The following is a 24925-nucleotide window of genomic DNA, read 5'->3' on the forward strand; positions in this document are numbered from 1 at the left end:
GATTGTAAAAGGAAACTGTAGGGGGAAAAAAAAATTGTTTATTATATCTTATTATTATATCTGATTATACCATGTATATGTAATTTATATAAGTCCGATTACGGATTGATAAGTATGCTGTGTGAGATAGCAACCTGATGTATTTAGGCAGCATAGATAAATAAACTATTTCTCTCTATCTAAAAAAAAAAAAATGTTTATTAAATTAATAATTTTTTTTCACTTTTGAGGGAGGGGGACAGCTGCCGTTGAGTACGCCCATGTATACATATATATATATAGCTTATACTCAAATAGTGAATTTGTTTTTTTTGTTATACCCATGGTAGAAAAAGGATACCAACCTCAACTAAAATTCTTTGTACCTATTTTCCTTATTTCCTTTTGAATGGAAGGTACGAAAAAAAAAAAAATTAAAAAAATAATTTTTTTTTGTCAGATGTGCCACCATTAAAATGTAGTACTGCCATAACCTTCCTTTTTTTATGTTACTTTTAATAAAACTGCATGCATATGACATTAATTTTTATAATTAGTACTTGGACCACGTAAAATATTAAAAATAGAATTGTTCTTATAAAAAAGAAAATGTTTTATAAAATCTTGTTATTATTTTTAATGTTTCGTTCAGGAATGGATGTTAATTCGGTTTCAAATACACTTGGAAAGTTGGCTCTATTTGAATCTTCCCCCACTCCTGAGGGAAGAGAGGCGAGGATTGGTTCGGGAGTCGTCTTGGTCGATAGCGCGGTTCAGTCAGCTGTCTGAACTTAACGCATGTGCAAGTGAATTTTCACCCGGGCTACCGAGATAGTACTTCAACCTCGGTCATTTATTCTTTGAAGCGTTCATTTAATGAGATCTTAGTTAGCCGAATACGAGGATTCGCCAGACACCGAGAAATGTCGGATACTGGTAATATATGTGAAGAACATTTCTTCGAAGGAGTCGAGAAACTTCTCGAGATTTGGTTTAAAAAACCACCGGCCTCCCAGGGAGATCTTCGTCAAATACCCAGGTAAGTTGTTAATAGATTCTTATTCATATTTAAAAACCTTAACTATATACCAGAATACACCTTAATTAACTATTTACTCAACAAAATAAGTAATTACTTCACACTCAAACCTTTATGACAGAACACTTTAAAACATTTTAATGATAATAATATTTCTTTCTTTATTAGATCCTGTCTTGAAAGCCTTCTGAAAACTGTTCACTGTGAAGTTATAAGTTTCTCCAGCAATGATGAAGTTGATGCCTATGTTTTAAGGTGTGTACTCTTGAGAAAGTAATCGAAAAATTTAACTTTTCTTTTTTTTATTTATATATTATACTTTAATTTTTCTTCCTACTATATCATAGTGTATTTATAGTATGTTATTTCACTTTTACATCACTAGACATCCAAAATTGTAGAGGAATAAAAAAGTTTGGTGTAATGCCAAAGTAAAATACCCTTCGCAAATTTAAAATGTTTATTCTGGATAGAGTTGTTACATTTATTTTAAAATATCAATAAATGTTCGACAACTTTAAATCTCATCAATTTTTTTTTTTTTACTGGAAATCATTTATTTTTTTTGACTTATTTGTATTTAATCTATCTATTTTTAAAATATTTATAAAAATCCTAATACAATATTTTTAAAAAATATAGAATCACATTTAATTCATTATTTAAGTAACTATTCGGCCCTATTTTACCCATTTTCAAACTAATAATTATAAACCATTACTAAAATCTTTAAAATATTCTTATTATAATATTTTTTTACTGGTTATTTCAATGAGATATTATATTTACCAGTTATTTAATCTCGGTTATTCCAATTAGACTGGCTAAAATTAAATTAAAAATTCTTATTTTTTTATTTTTATTTAGTTTCAAATATAACATAATTGGTTTTTTATCAATCATTTGCATGCAAGAATTTTGTTGTTTCATGTGGATAGAATTTGATCAATACTGTTACAGCTTATCTTTGTGTTTATATATATACACAGAGTGATTCATTTGAACATAAACCTTACTGCTGGTTTATTATCCTTCATATAAGGGTTAAAATAATTTACATTATGTATATGTATATATATATTCATATTCTAATGCAATAGCTATGCCACTCCTACAATAAATTATCTTTCTCAGTAATATAATCCTGGATTATGAACTGTTTGCTCAGTCAGCAAATATTCCCTAATAAGAAAATTTGATTTGGTTTACTACAATGATCAAAGATTTTTTAATGATGTTTATTTTTTAAATAGTTTATTCAATATTCAACCTAAAGCAAAATAAATCTTGTTTTGATTTTGTGACTGTACTGTGTATTTTATGATTATTGACAAAGTTTCATTAAATGCTTTATATACATATATTTTTTTTATGCTCACTATTCAACAAAAAATGTTTTGATTAATTATGATTAAATCAAAGAGTGATGTTAACATTTTTTTTATTCATTAGATATATTATCTTTTTTTTAAATTATAAATTAATTAATAAAAATACTTTAAATAGTAAATAAAAATTTCTTGTTATGAGATCTTGTAAATTGGATTTAATATATACATTATCCAATTCTAGTTAACTATTTTTATGTTCTAAATAAAATTTGATTTTTGGTATGTTATGCTTAAAGCTACTTTAACATCAATAATAATTAAACTTTTGCTTATATTTTTAACATTTTAATAAATATTTATTAAAAACTTATTAATATATAGGTACATTTATTTCTTTATTTAATAAACTAAAAACTGTATTCTTGTGATTTTTTGACTTGAGTGTTTTTATTTATTTCATATTTTTTTATCCAAGACTGAATTTTTTTATTTAGTTTATAGGGCATTATCAAATACAAAAATAAATCTCTTTAAATATTCAAAATATATATTTTAGTCATTTAGAAAAATTATCACTGTTACATTATATAAAATTTAAATGTTTATAAATTAATACCCGGATTAATTTTTCTTGATACCATAGCCCATTATCACTGATATATTTAATCTTTTATTGATCCCTGCTTGTATAATTAATTCATTTTATTACTTTATTTGTCAATATTAACCTTATTTCAATGATATAATGTAATGTATATAATTTAGCATATTTCCTGAACAAAATACATTGCTCATGTCTATTGGTAATACAATAACTGACATTGTATTAATAGTTTTTCAAGATTGGAATTTGAGCTTAATTATTTTATAGCAACTTATGATCTTCATTTTTTTTTTTTTTTATTTGTTCCATTTTATAAATTATTGTCATATTAATATTTTACTTCATCAGAAACATTAACAATTATAGTCTACTATTATATATATTACATGATTAATATAACAAATTTAATAGTAATATTTCTGTACTACTATTTGACTGCTTTCATTTGCCCATGATAAGTATCCAACTGCTGTAAACTCGTTCCCTGCAGCAATCCTCGTAGACAAAAATAATACCTTAATGGAATTCCTTATTGCTGATTCCCTTTGGGTATATGCCCAAATCTGTTTATCCTATTGCTAAAGTATATTTTGGCTTAATAATAGAATTAAGTCTCTTTTTTATTTTTTATAAATATATTTTCTTTATTACCCATTTTTTAAACAGAAAATACTGCTGTTATTAACAGACAAAAAAGTCCAAACTACTTAATGTCCAAGATAAATTAATTTATCACACCATGAACACACTTCTCAAATTAAATGATGTAAAGATTTTTTTATTAGAGACAACATTTAATATTAATTATAGTTTGTTATCTTCAGGAAACATATGAAGATATTTTTTTTTATTTTTTATATTTATTATTGTTTTCATATACCTACATCTATTTTTTGTCAAAATAGGTTTACGATAACTAAGGAATCTTTTTTTATTTTTTTTTTTCTCTTTGTAAAACTATTTTTTCAATTTAAAATGGTTATTATATATTATAATTTTGGAAAGCAATTATTTATTTAATGATTGATTTTTTATTACATTTCATTTAGGTACTTATTGTTTAAACTGTTGGTCCCGATTTCTTTTTTAAACTGTTTTTTTTTAGATTGGTCCCTTTTTTAAGTTAGTTTTTAATATAATTTTTTTTTTTTTTAAACTTTTCCTTTTTTTTATAATTGATTTAAATCTAGTCTTATTGTACATATTTTTGATTAGATTAGATATAAGCTTTGGTCACAGTTGAGTTATATTCTTATTAAATCCAGAATTCGATTATTTATTTCATAGTTTAGATATTTTTTAATTACGTTCCATTAAGCTTGTTTTTTTAAAATAATTATTGGTAGTTATTTTTAATGTACATTTATTGACTTATTTCCTGATTGTTTTTTGTGCATTAAAATCTAGTTTAATTTATTTTATTTTTTTTTATATTATATACATAATTGTAATTAGAATTCAGGCTTTGCCCTCAATAAAGTTATATTCTTGGGAAATAATTGTTTAAGAGTTTAACTACTTATGCAATGTTGGAACAATTGAATTAATTCTAGTTTTATTGACGTCCCTCTCTGTCTCAAAACCACTTTTTTTTTTTCAAGGTGTTTGTTCATTTTAATCATTTTCTTGCTATTGTATTTCTCTGAGTAACGAGGTTTATTGATCTGCAGACAGTGCCTTCAAGTGTTTGTATTAATTTAGATTCATTTAGGTCAATCCACTAAATTAGCAAGTGTATAATAATAGAATCTACTCTACATACTTGCTTCAAAATTATCTTTGATTACATAACACTTATCTGTTATATGAATCATGTACATGAATGAATGATTTTTTTTTTGTTATGATGTAACAATTAAATTTTGCTTGATAGCATATAATATCAAGATAACCCTGAACTGCTAAAAGTTTTAATCTTAACTTGGCTAAAAAATCATATAAATCTAATAGAATAATTTTAATTTTTGTTATTTATTTAATTTAAGAGAAAAACTCTTAATGTTTCTTACTTCCTATATTTATATTTTTTGAACGATATTTGAGACAAACTATCTATTATTAAATCTATCTTCATTATTTTATGTCTTACATCTTCCTAATTTCAAGAGATTTATCCAAGTTATTTAAGATATCACTATCAATAGTTCTATATAATTATTGACTCTCTATCTGTTTATCAGCTGCTTACATATTGGATTGTTCAATATGTAACTTAGCAACTTATATACTACTAATAGCTACTTACTTATTGGACAATCCGATATGTTAGTACCTGACAAGTAGTCTAAAATAAAGTAGGACCATTTATAATATATTGAATAACTAGGACAAATCTAGTAATTTATAACTGAAAAACACCTTTAACAATTTCATTTAAAAAATTTAAGTAGTAAACAAAAAAAAAATAGTAAAACTCCAGCACTTAAGTTTCTGGTCTGTAGTTTTCTTAACCAGGTTACGAAGGTAACCTGAAACTCCATATTTCCTATTTCTAATATTAGAAATCGTAAAATTAAATTTAAAAATGATTTGACAGTCGAAATAGTTGACAAAATTCTTCATCGACCACTGTTAAAAATTATTTGGAATAATTTTTTGTTTCGTTATTTCCTGAGTAACTAATTCATTGAAGTCTCTGTCATTTGTCAAATTGTCTATCTTGATTGAATTCATTTTATTGAATTTAGAAAGAAACAGAATAATGCAATACACTTTTGCTAGATAGCAGATTCAATTGGAACTATGGAAGGTTCCTTGTATGGTTACCTACTCAAACATAGATTTGCTCTAAATCTCTATTTAACTGGTCATCATTTGATTTGAAGGTTAACTTCCCTGATGCAAGAGATAATTATTAATTTTACCTGAGATTTAAGAATTGTAGTTTAAACTGTGATGGTGCAACTGGGTTTTCCTTGAAATAAATAATAAAATTATATACCCTTAGTAAAAAAGAGAATATCAAAGTTTACATTTGTAACTTTCGCTTTTTATAATTAATTTTTGAAATATTTTGTCTTTATTATATTTTTTTCATTGTTGCGTACATTAAATATCATCTATTGCAAGTTTCGTTGCTTATAACTGTCGTTTAAATACATCAATGTATTAAAAGTAGTTCTCAATTAAACTCGCACACTATCTGTTATATGATTACAAATAAATTTTAAAATATATAACAGTATAACAAATATTTATTTCGAAAAGTTTTGATGAGTATATATATTAAATAAAATTTTATTTACCACTTTTAAAATTTAAAATATTTCAAAGAAAATAAAAAAACTGTTTTCATTTATTATGCTTTTATTATTATTATTTTATTATATAATATTTGCTATTTAATTTGTTCCTTATTCAGATTTTTGCAATCTTCTAATTTTGTTTTTTGTTTTTTTAGTTACTAGATATATATATAAAGTGTATGTGTATAATATATATTTTATTTAATATAAAAGTTTTGCTAAATATATGAAGCTTTTTGTTTTGCTTTGTTAATCAACCTTCGGCAAAAAGATATTCAATTGCTGTAGTACTTTTTTGTATGTTGTTCGATAATGTGTCTGTATTTATTAAAAATTAAAGTAGTTATTATTATTAAATAAAATTTATAGATAACTTTTTTTCTTGACTGTTAATAATATAAAATTTTGAGATTCAGTCATTAATAAAAACGACTATATTGTGGCAATATTTTGAGACTTTATTGTTCTCATAGCCATCCAATTGTTTTATAACTGAGTGTTCTAAACAACTGCAATAGCTGCTAAAACTAACTCAACAGTTCTACTGCAATCCTTGTATGAGTTAGTTCTAGTAGTTATCACGGTTACATAGAACATTTGGTTATAAAACTTTGGTTATTTTATTATTATCTGAACATCGAGAATTCTAAAAAACACATATCATTAAGAGTGGAGAAAAAAAGTTATCAATATTTACATTAAAGAGTCCATATTATGTATTATTTATGTATCTATAAAATTTATTCTGTTTTAGTGAAAGCAGTATGTTTGTCGCCGAAAGACGATTTATATTAAAAACGTGTGGCACCACAACACCTCTGGAATGTTTGAAACAACTTCTTGATTTAGTTGAAAAATATGCAGGTTTTACTGAAGTTGATGTAAGTACAATCTAGTTTTATAAAAAGTTGGTTTTTACTATCCTCTTATTCTTAAGTGTTCATGTAAAAAAAAAAATTAAGTTAACCTCAAAAAGACACAATATAACCTAACAAGCTTCTTAGTGGACACAGTGATATAAAATTCTCCCTTTTTTTTTTATTTATAATTAAAATTGTTTTAGGGTTGCCCCCACTTCTGCACCTAGCGATTTGAAGATTGTCAAAAGCCCATATTTTTAAGCATCGTCAAGATGTGATAATTGGTTTGTAAATCTAGCATGGGTATTAAAAATTATTTTTGAAATTTGTAAGAAAGGAATACCTGTTAATATTATTTTGTTCATGTTACATTATTGTTATTTTCTTCGATGCAATAATTGAGTAAATCTGTTGCATTGATAAAAACATTAATGCTCATATTAAAAAAAAGATGAATTTATTAGCTTCTTTATTTTAATTTTTAAATTGTGTCAGGTTTATTTTTTAAATTTTAATTATATTTAAAAACCGGGAATGAGTTGGGGGATGAAAATGAGAAGATTTTTGGTATTTTATATTTGAATTTCCTTATTATTTACTACTTCTAAGAACATGTTTTAAAATTTGAGACTTGCTAAAAATTATATATGATCTAAACTACTTTCTATTCACCTAGTAAAGAATTTATATTTTATTCGTTTAATAGGATTATTAATTTTTTTATTTCATTGCATCAGTTTGGATTCACAATAGATTAATACGAAATGAAGATCAAGGAAACATCTCTTATCTTCATAAAATAATCCAATACAGTCAAACTTTGATAACTCAATTGATCTTAACAATTTTTTTTCTTTTTAAAAATGTCAGAACATTGTTAATAGATTGAAGTAGTTTCAATTTAAGTTATTTGTTTATTAACATTATTAAAAATTATAAGTATAATATAAATTTTGGTTAATTAATTAGAATATTTGTGATGGACTTCATAAAATAACCCAGTACAATCAAACATTAATAACTCAATATATATGTATAATATAATATAATAAAAATATATTTATTGCAAGATTGTTGATTGACTGTATGTAGTACATTAAAGAAGATGATCTGGTTGTGGTAAAAAAAACAAAGAGTAATTAAACTATTTGATGTTAGCCAAGATGTAAATATGTTCTGTTTTGCAGAACTTGATATTAAAAAAGATACAAACGTCTAAAATAATGTAAAAACCTAAGAGAACAGATAACATGAAATATTTAAAATATGTGAAAATTTATATAGAAATGAACAAAGAAATGTAAAAATGAGATGTTGAATGAAAAGTATAAATAAACAAGAATTACAAAAGGTATTAGATAATCAATGAAAACAGAAATAAGAGCAAATAATAAATCAGATTAAAAAGATATATAAAAATACAGTACACATTAAAAGATGAAAAATGGGGAATAAGAATAAAATAAGGGGGGGGGAAAGGGAATGAACAAAACAGGACACCCACAAAGCAGATAAGAAGACGAACAGGATAGAGGAGTGGGGATATTGGAGGTTAACTAATACGTTACATTTGAAAGCAAAAAGAAATAGAACAATATTGAATTTTTTTTTTCCTTTTTCTTAGCCTTATTTTATTCTTATTTCTCTTTTCCTGCAATCATCTCTGTTTTTTGTACCTTCTATAATAGTGGTGAACACCAAGTCAATCGCCAGGCCAATTTTGGTCAATTCTGTGTACGCAATTGTAAAAGACAAAACTTACTAGCAATAGTTTAATGCATTCCAGAAATTCCTAGAATTCTTACAGCCTGACACTATTATCTCCACCCATCAAGCACAATACATTTTGAATTTTGTGTTACACTTGTTACCGGATGCAACACGTGAACATAACAATTACGACTCAAGTCATTGAAGAACACAGTCAGTTAGCTCGAATATTTGGTGGTGTCATACGGTAGCTTATTTTCTTTTGTATGAACAATATTATTATGAATCAATATTATTTATCCTCGGTGGCCACGTTGAGTTTCAAATTTTCTACTGGTTAAAATGCAAGTACCTTTTATTTGTTTTAAATTAAATTGTTCTATCTATTTACTTGATTAGTGAGCATTCTCAAAAACAGATCTCTAAACTGCAGTCATTACACTGAGAGAAAAATAAGAGACAATATTACAAATATATTAGGAATAGCAATAATTCAATTTAAATTAAGAATTCAGTATTGTAGACCATAATAAATATATTGTAACTTTGACATACTTGTCACAAATTTCAATATATCTATATTAGATTTGAATATAAGTGTATTACTGTCCTCAATCATATTATGCAGTATTGTTATTATTTCTATCAATGTAATGGAGCTAATTACCGCAGTTCAGGAGTTTTTGAATTTTCCAAGAAAATATTTAAATCAATATTTATTCTATAAATTTTCATATATTTTTTCATTCTAGTATACCCATGTACATGAGTAATAAACCGAAAAAAATCTAACACTTATCACATCAATGAAGAATCGGAAGTCAATTACTTTTTTTTACAATGGTGAATGATGAATGTTTTCTAATATTTACTGGAATGCATCTTATACTGAAACACTGTGTATAAACATAGTATGCATTTCACACCCCTTCTTCCCCCTTAGACTATGCCTATGACAAGTCGATCGCGACACGCTTATAAGATGGAAAGTATATATTATATACAGAAAAGTTGGCAACCTCTGTTCTATTAAGTCCTCTCATCATACTGTTAAAGTTTCTAAAATGCTTTTCTTGCTATATTTTGTTCAATTTACTACATGTGATCATTTGAACATATATAGATATCATTTGAATGTGTATAGATCATGTGATCTAATATTTTAAAGCTTCATTTTTTACTTTCACTTACTTTTATACGAAATATATAAGGGGTATTCATGATGTTGTGTTAAATGTTATATGTTTTACCATGTTAAATGTTATAACTATAGGATTGTGAGCAGCCCTATTTGAAGTCATGTTAAACGTTAAATGCATAAGAGCCCCTAGCGGATTTTCTCAGCAACTTGTTGTATAAGCCTTTATGTTTATAACCTTCCTTCAAGACCCTCATGTTATTGTTTACTTCAGTTTTGATTTAAGTAATTAATTAAAACATGCCTAGAGTGAGTGAAAAGTGGAATTTGTGTGAAAGTTTAGCTTATGAGTGTCTTATTGATCTTCAAACTTGTGAAGAAGAGAATGAAGATGAGCTAATTGACAACTGTATTGAAAGTCACAACAACTAATATGGCGGCAATCTCAACTGGTCTATTGTGTGACGTCATTCTCGATTTAACTGACCAAGTAACAGACTCTCAGCCATGTTAAATGTTATTTCGTTTTACCACGGCAAAAGAAGCCAATTTTTTTCGATTTAACACGAGTTTTTCCATTTAACACGCTTTAACATAGATCATGAATACCCCTATAGTAAGGCGTGGTTAAGTATTGTGATGATGAGAAATTTTGAACTCAAGTTTTAGACAGAACACATGTTTTTAAGTCCCCTAAGAGTTGTGGATCAATATATTTAATAAAATAAACATTAAATTTTTTGTGCCAAATATCTCTTACTTTTTATTTTGGGTATTTGAGTTAGAGAAGTTAGACTGTATATTTGTTCCAGTATAACTGGTGTTGATTATTAATCACTTTTTATTTATTTTATATTTGGGGTTATAATAATTTTTTTTTTAATATTTTTTTATTTCTTATTTTCATAACCTTCAGCACATTCTTCAAATAAGCCTGACAAGCTTTCTATGGCATTTAGGTTAATTTTTTAAAAAAGAAAATAAACTATTAACCCTCTTATTTTAAAAATAATTTTTTTTTTTCAATATATGCAGATCGATTTCTATCAAAGGAAATATTGCACTTATTTATCATCCAATTGATCTATAGGGTGTTTCTGGGCTAAGTATTTTAACTGAAAACATAGATTAAAGATCTAAACTAGAAGAAAAATCTGATTAAAGGTTTGTCCATTTAGAAGATATTCATGATTAAAGATTTTCAGTGTTATAAATTATTTAATTATTTCAACTACTTCATTAATGAAATGTAAACATTAACATTCATTAATAATAACACTAACTTCAATGATCCAAATTTCTCTCAACTTTTTATTTTAAAAAACTTTCAACGTTCAGCTCTTAGGCCATTTTCAAGGAGACAACATAAAAATAGTTTTTACATTATTACTATATCACTTCCTCACATAATACCAATATTTTTGAATATACCTCAATCATTGAATTGTCACAATTTATTTAAATTATCTTTGTTTCGCCGGCTAATTATTAACATAAACTTCTCTCAAACCATAAATATATTAAATCAGTAATCTAATTAACATTCATATTAAAAGTTGTCCAAAGCGTTAAACCTTAAGAATGAAGACTGGCTCGTCATCTTTCTTCCCCAGCAGCAGTGGCCAAACGATGATAGATATGGGTTATTGTCACTCTCTCCAGATCTGACTCCACTAGATGTTTTTGTTTGATACTGAACACAAATTCTTTACGAGGAAGAATTATTGAATCTTGCGAAACAATAACATTTAATGTAAATGTTAATGATTACATTTCATTAATAAAGTAGTGGGAACAAATGTTATTTCATTTATTATAACCTAAGTAATTCATAACATTAAAAATTTTCAGACGTTAATATCTCCTAAACAAAGTGTTAACGGACATACCTTTGTAAGGAATTTTTTTCTTGTTTTTGATCCTTAATTCATATTTTCAATTGAGACACAACCCTGAAACACCCGGTATAATAAGTTCCATGTTTCAATTTTATGAAGCCAGAATTATTTAATAATTTCACCTAATAATCAGAAATTGTATATATATTTTTTTTAATTAAATCAAAATAAAAGAGTTTATCAAAGGCGTAATTTATGTCTTATGTAGAGAGGTTATTACTATGTTTATTTAATATCTGTTCTCAGAAATTTGAAGGTTATGAGGTTTTTGTTATGTCGATTGCTGTGCAACCAAACGGAAGAGCAATCTTTGGCAGTTGCGAGATAGGTATATGAATTAGTAAAACAAAGTGTTTTTAATTAAACAGGCTCTTCGTGGTCTGTTGAAGATTTTTTGCAGATATATTTAAAATGCAGGTTGCATGAGGATTGTTTGATATTTTTTTATTATTTAATACTCTCTATAAACTTTAAAGTAGTGAATAATTAACTGCTAAAGTGATTATTCGAAATTTATGACACCAATGATGAATGAAGGTTCATTTACTACCCTTGATTTTTTTTTTATTAAATCTTCATTTATTTTATACTAGTTGTGACCAGCATTAATTTTGATTATGCAGGTCTGTCTCATACCCATGATAAGAAAAAAAAACTAACTTCCTCTTAGTTTCAGTAAATGATATAAGAAACTAATGAAAAATAATTAGTTATATGAATATTATGAATGTGGGAATTTTTTTCTTGTTTTTCGATCCTTAATTCATATTTTCGATTGGGACAATCAACCCTGAAACACCCGGTATCATTTATAAATTTAGATATATTAATAATCTAGGTTTTTATGTTATAAATTCCCAAAAATACAAAATAACCCAATAAATGAATCAGGACACCAAGAAGGAAACTATTTCAGAGTTTAAATATGTAAAAAAAAATGCCACAGTAGTCTCAAAATAATTTTTATTTCTAAAAATGTACATTATGACCTGGAATCCTAACACAAGACCGAAAAGACAGGAAACTGCGAGTTAATCCCATCTATTACAAAAGACTGATCTATATGACTGTAATAAGGCCTATCTGGACTTACGGAGTTGAACTTTAGGGCTCTACTAAACCTTCGAATTTCTCTTGTATCCAATCCTTACAATCCAAAATCCTCAATGATCCTTACTTTGTCACAAATAAAATCATACATAAAGACCTTAATGTTCCATAGGTAACCTATCTAGCCCAAACCAGATATCATTCCTTCCATTATAAACTCCCTGACCACTCAAATCCACTATTTTCTAACCTTGCTTCCTCTTCCATTGTTGACAATTCTCTGAGGTGGCTGAAAAGAAGATGGCCATGAGACCTGCTAATGTAAAAAAATAGTATGCTACCAATAGCAGTTTCTCTGCATGCCTGTTTCACTCCATTATAAAATTACATCAAATTTACTAAATGTATCATTATGTACAGTTAAAAATTTCAAGAAAGATATAAAACCAAAAAATATATATATTTGAATAAATATAGGGTGATTACCATTCAGGAACAATAGTTATATCCTCTAGTTATTGATTAAAGTTGTTTTGAGTTAAAAGAAAAGACTTATAAAAAAAAATATATGACTGACATTGCTTTGTTTGTTTATTGGCACGACAGACTGTGGAGGTCCAAGGCCTCGCTCAATGTACTTAGGAAATACATCGCACGTTTCTTGACACGGTTTTCATAGAGTGGGTCCGTCACTCCCACGCCTATATTTGTGAGCACTAGCCATTGGCTGACAGGCCTCACAAATGCCCAATGGGAGGTTGTAAGTTAGTATTGTATAGTTATAAGCTTTAAAAAATCTCAGATAGGGCCGGGGACTCGAACTTGCAATCTATGGGTTGGCAGACAGGCGAGTTAGCACACTGCTACCATCATCCCCTGCTTTACTTCTTCCAAATTTTCAGAAATGTGATCTTTAAGGTCTACTGCTTAGGCTTTAATGTCAGTTGGCACTCATTACAAATATGTTTACACTTACTGGGTATTTTCTTCTTTGATCACATTCCCCAACTAACTTTCCCGTCATAAAAAAATTCATGTGTTAAAATAAGGTGTTATAACGAACGTTTATATGACATTTAAAAACCTATCTTTTGAAAAAATTCTCAGTTTTTTAAAACATTCCTTATGCTGCTTGTATTTTCCCTAATGTCTAACAGTTATAAAAAAAAAATACATATTGATTCATGTTTTTTTTTTTCTTTTCATAATTTCAGGATGTGTTTTACTCAAGAAAAAACTTCAAGAAACCTGAACTTCAAAAACTTCCTCACATAAGTTTTGAACAAGAGGTGGCGTATCTTGACAAATTCTTTAAAGGTAAAATTAGATTTATCTTAAAAAATTTATTATCTCTAAAAAAAAAAAAAAATTGAATTTTCATTAATGTTATGCATCATAATAAATCCTTAAACAAAACAGCATTGCCTGCATTTTTCCTCCTTTATTTAATTTTATAACTTACACTTCAATTACAGATGGTGTTGGCTATTGCTTGGGCTCTTCTGACTATGATTGCTGGTTTCTTTACACACTCCAAGGAACAAAAATAATATCTAATAATAACATTGACGAACCGAGTGGTAAAAGAAGAAAATTAGAACCTGATCAAACGTTAGAAGTGCTAATGACCGATTTGGATCCAAAAGTTATGTCGATATTCACAAAAAAAAATTCACCTACTGCAGCAGAAGCTACACAAGTAAGAAAAGTTATTATTTATTTTCTTACGACTTAATTATTATATAATATCCCATTCTAATCACCCTATCCCTCTCTTCATTTTAGAAATATTTTTAATCCAAATTTTTTTAGCCCAGCCTCATTGCACATATTACAGCAAAAATAGGATCACCACTAATAATTTCAGTTTCATAATCATTGTAATTTTTGAGATACAGTGATCAATAAGGCAGTGAGCGAGTGGTATACACTGATTAGAGATAAGCTAAGTTCTTTTCCATGAATAGCTCTTTGGTAGTTCGTTTGAACTAGACAGTTCATTTTTCATTGAGTGATTCTTCGAGGTCCAATAATAATACCTGCGTTGAAGTATAAACATATTTAAACATGTGAGCAAAAGAGAATATATTAAAATATTTTGGCATTGCAATAATTAAGAAATAAGCATAAGATATACTCATCAATACAATAGTGATGGTATAATACTGAATTATTACTCACATCACTCCACATATCAAATCAGACACACAGTGAAAAATTTGATCAATAAAGCAGTTAATTTAACAATGGCCTGGGGTGAACAAGCTAGATTCTCAAGTTAAACTAAAATGGTAAATGAACTAATGAATCCTTGTAGTTCAATAGTTCCAACTTGGTTCTATAGTTCTAACTTTGTTTACAAGCAAGCAAAAGGAACTAAGGAACTGGATACCACAAAAACACCAACTGAACTAAGTAGTTCCTTTTTCTGAATTGTTCATTTGAACTACACATCTCTAGTATACTGTGATCAATAAGTCAGTGAGTGAGTGCTATTTGTTCTTTTATATGTCAAGATAAGATAAAATGGGTTTCCATGAAAATATGCTCATAATATTTACTAAATAAACAAAATTCAAAGAACAAATGTTTACTAATACTGTTCTGATCATAATCATGAGAGATAGTTGACCGTGGATGACTTATACGAGGAGAAGATGGTTGGTGAGTGTGGTCAAACAAATCAACAAATAAGTTGAAGTAACTTATTTAATTGTGCCAACGTTTCTGCTAGAATTTCTGGCCTTCTTCAGGGCTAAGACCAGAACAAGATAACAACCAATGAATACAGCTAATAAAAAAGAAAACATAAACAGAATGACATAAAGTAAATAATTGCACAGAAAGGAATTAATAAAATAAAGTTATGAAAGAAGTGGAAAATGAAATGTATACATAGATAAGAAAAAATAACACAATTAAGAAATAAAAATAAAAATTTGAAATTACATAATGCAAAGGAATATGAGTATATTAGTTTATTAATAATTTAAAAATTAAAATTATGGAAAAAAAATAAAATTGAGAAAAAGAAAATATATGTAACAATTGAAATATGTAACCATAATATGAGGTAAAGAGGCAAAATAGAAGTTGAGTTTAACAAAAGAAATGAATAAAAAAAAAATTAAAACAACAATTATAATATATGGTGAACATGACTAATAACGTGGGTAAGGAAATTTGAGGGGAAAAATGGAAAAGAAGGGGGGGGGTTAAAATGAAGATAATAAAACATTAAACGATACTGTTAGCTTGAAATCAAACCACCAATTGGTTTCTGCACCGTGAATGGCCAGACTCCGAATTAAAAAAATACTATAGAAAGATGACAAAGTGTTGTTTTACTGTTCTGATTCAGTTGATTTTAATTTTGTATTATTGTGAATTTCATTATCAGGAGTTTTCAGTTCTTGAGTTGATTAAAAAATTAATTTTGTTTTATGGTATTGAAAATAATTTTTTATAAATCAGCGAGAGTCCAAATCTTTTGGAACTAAGTATTATTGGACACATCTTCCTTCCTTCAATATATTAAATTGATTTTTTTTTCTTTTTTTTTAGAAATCTGGAATTGATAAGATTTTCCCTTCTATGCTGATAGATGACTACTTATTTGAACCATGTGGTTACTCAATGAATGGAATAAATAAATCTGTAAGTAGCAAACCGTTCGATATAATACTACATGTCATTATATTTATACTATTATTTACTATTCTATATATACTAGATATTATTCTATAGTGTAGTACAGTAAAACTTCATTATAATGCATTAGTAAAAAGAGTTTATCTGGAAAGTTGTTAAAAACAACTAAAATTATTTATTAATTATGAGAGATAGTTGACCGTGGATGACGTACGAGGAGAAGATGGTTGGGAGTGTGGTCAAAGTGAAACACAATTAAGTTGGTATAACCTATTTAATTGTGCCAACATTTTGGCTAGAATTTCTAGCCTTCTTCAGAGCTGTTAGCTTGAAAATCAAACGCCTAATTTGACCGCATCCTCAACCATCTTCCCCTTTTAAAATTATTCATTGCTTATTAGAAAAATAAAAGCATTTAAATCTAGGATCTTGATGATTGTCCTGGTTTTATGTATTTTTAAAAATGTTCATAAGATAATGAAAAAATGAGCTTATTATCTATAACGTATTCAAAACATCTGTTGACTGATTCAGTTTCACTTTATTCTTTATTTTCAAACTTATGGTATTTCATGAATCGTTCATAAATCAATTTCTTTGTTTGTTTTTTTGTAATAAAAGAAGATATTCATAAGATTTTTTCTAGAATGTGAAAGGAAGAAAAGCAAATTAGGAAAAAAAATTATGGCTCTGTATCCATGAAACCAAAGAGCTTTCTGTTCATGGAGATATATCCAAACAACAGAACGTCCTTTAGAATTACATACAGAATCATTACCTGATAGATATCATAGAATCTTGTTACCTATCTGCACTTCCTTTAAAAATTCAAGTTAAACTCTCCTGTATTTACTAAACAAACCATTTAAATTCTAAGAAATATTGGAGAAAAAGATACTTTAGAGTGTTATAAGTATGAAATCTGATAGTTATTACAAATAAAGTTTCATGAAGAAACCGCATACTGTTACCGAAACCGAGGAAAAAAAGCATTATAACAGGCAAAGTTGTATAAAGGAAGTTTTACTGCTTAATTAATTTAAAGTTAATAAGACTCATACTATGATTAACTGTTAAAACTTAAACCGTGATTAAATGTTTTTCAGGGAAACTACATGACTATCCACATTACTCCAGAGCCTGAATTTTCTTATGTCAGTTTTGAAACTAATGTACCTCAAGCTTCTTACAGAGATGTAATACAAAGAGTTCTGAATATATTTCGTCCACGTAAATTTGTTTTGACTCTTTTTGCAAACAAGGTATGATCATAGTTAATTAATTCTTATTAATTTCTTAACTGTTCTGAATATAGTGGTGGTTATTCCATTTATAATTCTCAAGTTTTATAAATTAAAATACAATTACTAATCAAATATCTAAATCTTTATTTGAGATTGAGTAATTGAACAAAAATGGAACCAGTTGAAGGAAGGGAGGTTACTTGTTTCCTAACTTCTGAGGAGCATATATTTTTTGTATTCTAATTTCTCTTTTGGGTGCAAGTATAGTTTTATTAATTTTACTGGACAGAGCTGGGCAAAAATTAGCTATAGTTAAAATTAATAGCTAAAATTGCCATAGATATGACCCTTATTCATGAATGAACCATTCACAAATAAATATCATTGCTATGACAATTTTAGTAATTAATTTCAACTATAGCTAATTTTTGCCTCACTCTGCAGGTGGGGTATAGTTATCATAACAATTATTTTTTCTTTTAGCAATTGATAATTTGTGGGTTTAGACTCTTTTAAAAGATTTACAATGTTAAGATTATTGAATATGTTTAATTAATAAAACTAAATTTGTTTAATTAAAAACCAAGATTCCAAGATTATAATTTTGTTAGTGTGAACCCTGTTTTTACTAAATAATAACCACCACTGTCAGAATATCTTTTAAATAATAATAAGTTTTTACGATCATTGTTTAATATTTTTTTTTTTTTTTTTTTATAAATAGGAATCAGTGGCTGCCGATTTCTCCTTGACTACAAAGAACAACAAATATTATAACTTTGGAGAGCTTCAGTGCCAAGAAGTCGGTTTCTGTCAACTTCGTAATTACGATCTCAGCTTTGCGTTTTACAGCAAGTTCCCTAGCTGAGGGTCAATTGCTGGTTGGTGCTGCAGCGAGCCCACCAGCCTCAAGTCTCGCCAAGTAGTCTCTTACCTCCTTCCTTCTGTGGACCTCTTCATTGCCTGGTGGCAATACAAAATATCTTGAAATATAACATTGTTTCTCTTTGCTCTATGGAATGGTTTATTTGATTGGGTTCATTTATGACGCCTGAGTTCTTTTAATTATCGTTGAACCTTTTCTTTCTTTTTTTTTATTTGAATGTTTTCTCTTTTGTCATTATGGATTCATTTTTGTCACCTCTTCTGGTGAAAATGGATAGGAGAATGTAGAAACATTTAAATGCATCAATCCGATGCTTAGACAATATCGGTATTATGCCATGTTGTTGGTAATATGCAGTTGTCGGTGGCAACCATTTTAAATTTTCTTTAATGTGGTTGAAATATTGAAATTGTTAGACTCGTGGTGATATATGCTGCTAACAATGTCAATATAATGTTTTTACATGGATAATTTTAAAAGACAATTTATTAATTCGATTATGATTATGTCAAGTTCATACTTTGAATTTAATATTTTGCCTTTAGAAAATTCTAAGTTTCATATTTGGTGGAGGATTAAGCAACGGTCTTTTATTGTTTGAACTTTCTTTTACAGCGATTACCCAGTTACATAAAAACATACATTTTATTTCGATATAGTGTAATTATTTTTAATGTAAATATATATTAATTTAATTGTATCATCATTCCATTTACTTTGTTTTTATTAAATTTTGCTTTTAATTTTTTTATCAATGTGCATTTTAATTATATTCATTCCTTTAAAAAAAAAAAAATCTTTGTAGCTTTATTTTATCGGTATGGGAGGCTACAGTGGAGGGTTTGAGACATAGACAATTATTATATCTATATATTATATCTTAGAAGAATCTCTTAAAGCAATATAGAAATAAAATATACTTGTTTTTAGAATTTGTATTGATCTATTTCATTATTCCCTATCCCATCAATCTCCTTATATTAAAAAAAATTAATATTAATTAAACCATAAAACTACTGGTATCTATTTGAATAGTTAAATAACAAAAGATTTGGTCTATTCAATAATGAAAAGAAGCTCAACAGAACTTAAGTGTGTCACTTAATTCTTATTTGTATTGCCTGATAGAGAGACCTTTTGAAAAGTAAGATGTAGGGGGAAAGTTACTACTCATTTATAGAAGAATTCATAAAAAAGACTCTTGCTTCTCTTCATAGCTTTTTTCTTGAGGATTTGTATAAATGAAAAAGAGTTTAGAAGAGAAAATAGTAGGTTAAGTTAAATCGAAATCAGCCATTTTGGCATTGTAGTCTGAAGAATAACTCTCAGCTATTGTACGCAGAATCTCCAATTTTGTATCCAGACATTAGGAGCTGAAATCCTGCAGAACAGAAAAGAAATAATGGTCTTCTTTAAGAATAATATTTACTTCTAATCAGCTCCCACTTTGAAACAAGATGGTGGAAGGTTATATTCTTGTTCCAACAGAAGTTAAAACTAGTGTACTACAGGAGGCCTGGTGAATACACGATTTGGAACAAAAAACCCTCACCTAGCATGCACATGCCAATTTCATAAATCTTTACTTGTGTTGGAAGGAACCTAGAACAATTCCAAAGATCACTTGGGGTTGATCTGTCACAGGTCAAATCTAAAAAAAAAAGTAATCAGCCCAATAGCCTCAGAGAAATTTGTGGTTTGACTAAAGGAACCAATTTTTTGAATCAACAATATGATACCTCTGATATTGCAAAGGGTAAACTTTTTTCACTTGGTTGACTAAAAAGGTTCCTAATTAAGAATTAACACTTTTACTTCAATTTTTTAATTAACTTATTTCAAATGACTTCCATTGTCCAGGTGTGGTAACCTCCTAGGGGATGGCCTATGCCCCTCTCCTGTAAAGGTTTAGCGCCCTCCTAAAATATGTGTTTTATGGTCTACTAGGTCTAAAATACCAAGTTTCATAAAATGGTCTGTATGTATGTCAAGCAGTTCATTCGATTTAATCAGCCTTGGTCACAAGTTGCCGCTAGCTCATTAGTAAAACGAAACCCAAATTACTTATTTATACTAAGTATATGCCTTAGTTAATACAGTAACTTTTCCACCAAAATCGATGAAACAGCACATTATATTATTGCCTTTAAATTATTAATAAGTAATCTATTTTGATAGGCCAGAGAATCCCCCTATCTAAAACCCCCATTTAGCGACGGTCCAGTATCAGTTTTGAAACATATACTTAAATTGGGAAGAGGGGATTGTTAAATCCAACAATATTTAAAAGGTGGCTAAAATTTAAAAGCCTAAGATTGTTGTAAGATTATTAAATCTTACCTTTGAAGCACAAACTTACAGGGAGTATGACGGTCGATCTACGGACATGTCACTGTATCATAAGAGATCATACACAAAACATATTATAAGGCAATATATCACTTTTGAAACATTCAATTAAAACTGGATGAATGAGCTTAAGACAATTAAATCGAGCAATACTTAAAAAGTGGCTAAAATTGAAAAACGGCATGAAAAAAAAAGATTCCTTGAATTTAATTCTTTTTCGAAAATAGAGTTAGGTGGAGGGAGGATCCAGTTAATGATTATTAAACATTTGCTTTTATAACAGAACTAAATAGCAAACAAACAATTCGATATGAGCCATCGTTGGCTATTTGCTATTTGTGATATTTTAGCCACACCATCTTTCTTTTATTAATTATACACGCTCAATCAACGATCTAACAATTTCCTTTTATATTGGAAGAAGATAGTTGACGGACTGAAGTATATTTATACTATAGATTGTAGGAAGATAGCCCGGGTGGCGATCTATAAAGACATCAAAATAGTAAAAGAAAACTATTTATTCAGGCTAACAATAAATAGTGTTATTTTACTATTTTGATACCTTTATTGACCGCCAACATCTCTTATAAACAATACGAGAATCAGAGATTGTGAAAATATAGAAGGGAGAATGACGTAAACATGTGTAATTCAAATAATCTTGGTGTTCAATTTAATTTTTACAAAGAGGTATTAATCTTGAGGAAGATATCTACCGCCTTATAGCTCAAACCTACCATGTATTTCCCGCCATAAATTTTCGTATTCAGTACATGTAACTGCTGATTAGACTGTTATTAATTGAAGTTTTTCGTTTTTATGTGATTTTACGACTACATTTAAAGCAGAAGGGTGTTTATTTTTGTTCATTCATAATGGTTACTAAAGAAGAAATGAAATCGCAACTGTCAGGAGTTGGAATATCATCTACTGATGAGATTTTAGAGATGTGTTGTGAATTTTGCTTGAGAAACAACATTGATGAAGTTGCTTTTGTCGATGCCTGGGTGGCTTTTGCTTTTTCTGAGCTGTCATCTAATTTATCCATTACTCATGAAGGACTTCAGATAATGGAGAGAAAGGAATTTGGTTCTAAATCATTTTCTACTCCAAAACAAATAAGCAGAAATGCAGCTAAGAACTCATTTCATCAAGAAACAACTCCTAAAAGAAAAAATTTATTACAATTTCATGCAAGTAGTCCAAGTGAGGGGATGACTTTTTCCCCTTCCAGTTATTCCCCATCTGTCAATAAAGAAAAAAGGGAATCCAATATTCCATCTGGGCAAGTACTTCTTTCCTGCGGAAAGTCCTCCAATGAATGGAAATCAAATTCATACTGTCCAGATGTAAATCTTTTTTATAAAATTGATAAAAATGTTTGGAAATACATGTATGATGTGCTGTATGATATTTGGAATTTAAATGAAGATTTTTGTGAAGAAATTGCTAACACAATAGTAAGTACTAATGAATTAGCTGATCCCACACAGTTCGAAGTATCTTCTGATGATAATTCATTATTTGTTGGTCGAGTTAGTACTGAAGAAGCCCGTATTAATTCCCAAAAAGTCGAAGTGCAAGGAATTGGACCATCTTGTAAAGGAAAAATTGAAGTTGACATGTCTCAAATCCCAGACTTTTCATTGTTTCCTGGACAAGTTTTAGCTTTTAAGGGATTTAGAGAAGGCAAAAAGATAATCGCTACTCAGTTATTTTTATCAGCTAGTGGTCCTTCACCAGAACCACCAAAAGTTACAAATATTTTACAAATTGTATTTGCTGCAGGTCCATTTGCAGGATCTGATTTGCAAAGTTGTGAAGTGTTCAATTCTATTATTAAATATCTTCAAGAACATAAACCTAATTTTTTTTTTCTGATCGGTCCAATATTAGATATGACCAACCAGCAATTGAATATTTCTGATTTTGCTGAAACATTTGAAAACTATCATCAAAGAGTTTTGAACCAAATAAGCAACAGTCTTGCTGGTTTGCCTACTAAGTTTTTTTTTATCTCTAGCCCGAAAGATATTGTCAATCTACCAGTTTATCCTACGCCACCCATATTCAACTCCACTACTGGTCCTCAAAATGCAATTAGTTTCCTACCTGATCCTTCATTTATAAATATTGATGGTTTATTAATAGGTTTAACATCTGTTGACTCTCTTCTCCATTTAAGCAAGAAAGAAGTATCGAATTGTAAGGGTAATAGACTTGCAAGACTCGCTGGCCATCTCTTAAAACAACAGACATTTTATCCACTTTATCCATCCGATTTAGATATTAGTGTAGACCTCAACCTGTGGTATAAATGTGCCAGAATTCCAACTATTCCACATATATTGATTCTTCCATCTGATTTACATTTCTTTGTCAAGAATGTTGAAAACTGTCTTGTAATTAATCCTGAAAGAATAGTTAAAGGCTGTACAAGAGGTAGTTTTGCACATGTTGAAGTTAATCCACTGTCTGATGGATCTTCTTGGAATGTTGATTCTCACATTAGTGTTAAAATTATTAAAGTATAGCAACTGCATGGCAGAGCTGTTCATCGGTCTTTGGCTTTTGAAAACTATTCCTACAGAATTAGCCCAATAATGTTTGCCAAAGCAGTTCGTGTATAGTTGATTATCTTTGTATGTTAAATATGTTAAAAAAACAGTGCTGAATGTACTATTCAACAATTAAATACCTTTTATCGATGATTACTTGTAATCTTTTTAGGGAAAGCATTAGTTCTGTATTTGGTTGTAAAGTTCATATATAGATATGTAATGGTGTGTGTAAATTTAAATATTGATATAATAAGAAAATTAATTGTATATATTGTATTATAAAAATGGTTTGTAAAATATATATATTTTTGTATAATTAATAATTTTTGCAGATCCTTTAACATTAATTAATCATTAAGACATATTTTTCAGTTCAATAGTTGACATAGATTAGATTACAGTTTTATTCTGGGCGATCAACATCTTGGTTATTAAACCCTTTTTTTTTTATTTATCTTCTTGTCTTTAGCAATTAATAGATGAATATAGACTTTTCTTTTAACGCTGGTCAATATTGGTAATTTATATTTTAGTATACAGTTGTTTCTTTCAGAACTTTAATAATTTTGTCTGTGGATTCCACTGCGTCTTTCAGAACCAATTCTCTTGAACCAAGTATTTTATTATTTTTGAAGGCTTAACAAAATTATGTGCATTCTTCAATTATATGTTTTATGAATAACGGGGACTGACAGGTTTGGCTTTAGGTTGGCCCTCTTTTGTGATTAAGTAGACATGTGTTAATTTGGAATGTCCATTTCCCCTTATGGCACTTGCCCACTTTTGTGTATTTTTAAAAACATTTTTCAGCTTAATAGTTGTTTAACAATTTTTTTTTTCTGTTTTTCTTTAATGCTGGTATTATTTGTCTGAAATTAACTCTATGAAAATTCCTGCCGTTTTCAATTTTAGTTTTAGTTTTTTTTATGAGAACCATATTTAATTTAAAATTCTAAAATTAATTAACTGAAACCATTTATAAAACGATGAGGATTTATAGAATGATTAGAAAATAACTAATATTATGGATACATAAATAGTTTTAACAGATATGAATAGTTTAAGTATTATAAGAAGACAAAGGCAATATGAGAAAGGTAATATTAAAATTAAGTAAGAGGAAACAATAAATAATGAAATAAATGTAAAAATATTACAGTGCTGAGCTCTAGTGGAAAACAAGGAGAGTGACTTCCCATTAAATGACACCACTAGAAATTTCCAGTAAATGTTGGATGTTATTAACCCTCCTGATTTGATAGGATGTAGAGTTGGCTGTTATTAAGACAATTAATTATAGTTCCTCAAAGGTGGAGCTATTTTCCAATTGGTTTTATGATAATTTTATTTATGAAAGGAATATGGTCCGGGTGCGGT

General features: G+C 28.1%; 2 protein-coding genes across 3 annotated transcripts in view; both read left to right on the forward strand.

The window, feature by feature from the left end:
- The window catches only part of SamDC (S-adenosylmethionine decarboxylase), a 20549-nt gene extending 978 nt beyond the window's left edge, over positions 1 to 19571 (forward strand). Inside the window, exons 2-9 of one of the 2 annotated variants that reach the window (XM_067052150.1) lie at positions 632 to 1018; positions 1187 to 1273; positions 6953 to 7079; positions 14069 to 14171; positions 14330 to 14553; positions 16419 to 16511; positions 17612 to 17767; positions 18474 to 19571. In XM_067052150.1, coding sequence (XP_066908251.1) covers positions 903 to 1018; positions 1187 to 1273; positions 6953 to 7079; positions 14069 to 14171; positions 14330 to 14553; positions 16419 to 16511; positions 17612 to 17767; positions 18474 to 18617 — 1050 coding nt within the window. In that variant the 5' untranslated portion in view covers positions 632 to 902 and the 3' untranslated portion in view covers positions 18618 to 19571. Of the gene's footprint in view, positions 1 to 545; positions 1019 to 1186; positions 1274 to 6952; positions 7080 to 14068; positions 14172 to 14329; positions 14554 to 16418; positions 16512 to 17611; positions 17768 to 18473 lie in introns of those variants that run through there. The other variant, XM_014439316.3, reaches the window with a different exon arrangement.
- A 2100-nt stretch (positions 19572 to 21671) lies between these two features.
- DNApol-alpha73 (DNA polymerase alpha subunit B) lies at positions 21672 to 23779 on the forward strand. Its single transcript, XM_014439306.2, has one exon. It carries the CDS (start codon positions 21863 to 21865, stop codon positions 23519 to 23521), a length of 1659 nt encoding a protein of 552 aa, XP_014294792.1. The 5' UTR covers positions 21672 to 21862; the 3' UTR covers positions 23522 to 23779.
- Positions 23780 to 24925: the final 1146 nt, after the last annotated feature.

The sequence above is a fragment of the Halyomorpha halys genome, unplaced genomic scaffold (assembly GCF_000696795.3).
Source record: "Halyomorpha halys isolate HHAL.00 unplaced genomic scaffold, Hhal_1.1 Scaffold83.1, whole genome shotgun sequence".
In the NCBI taxonomy this organism is placed as follows: Eukaryota; Metazoa; Arthropoda; class Insecta; order Hemiptera; family Pentatomidae; genus Halyomorpha; species Halyomorpha halys.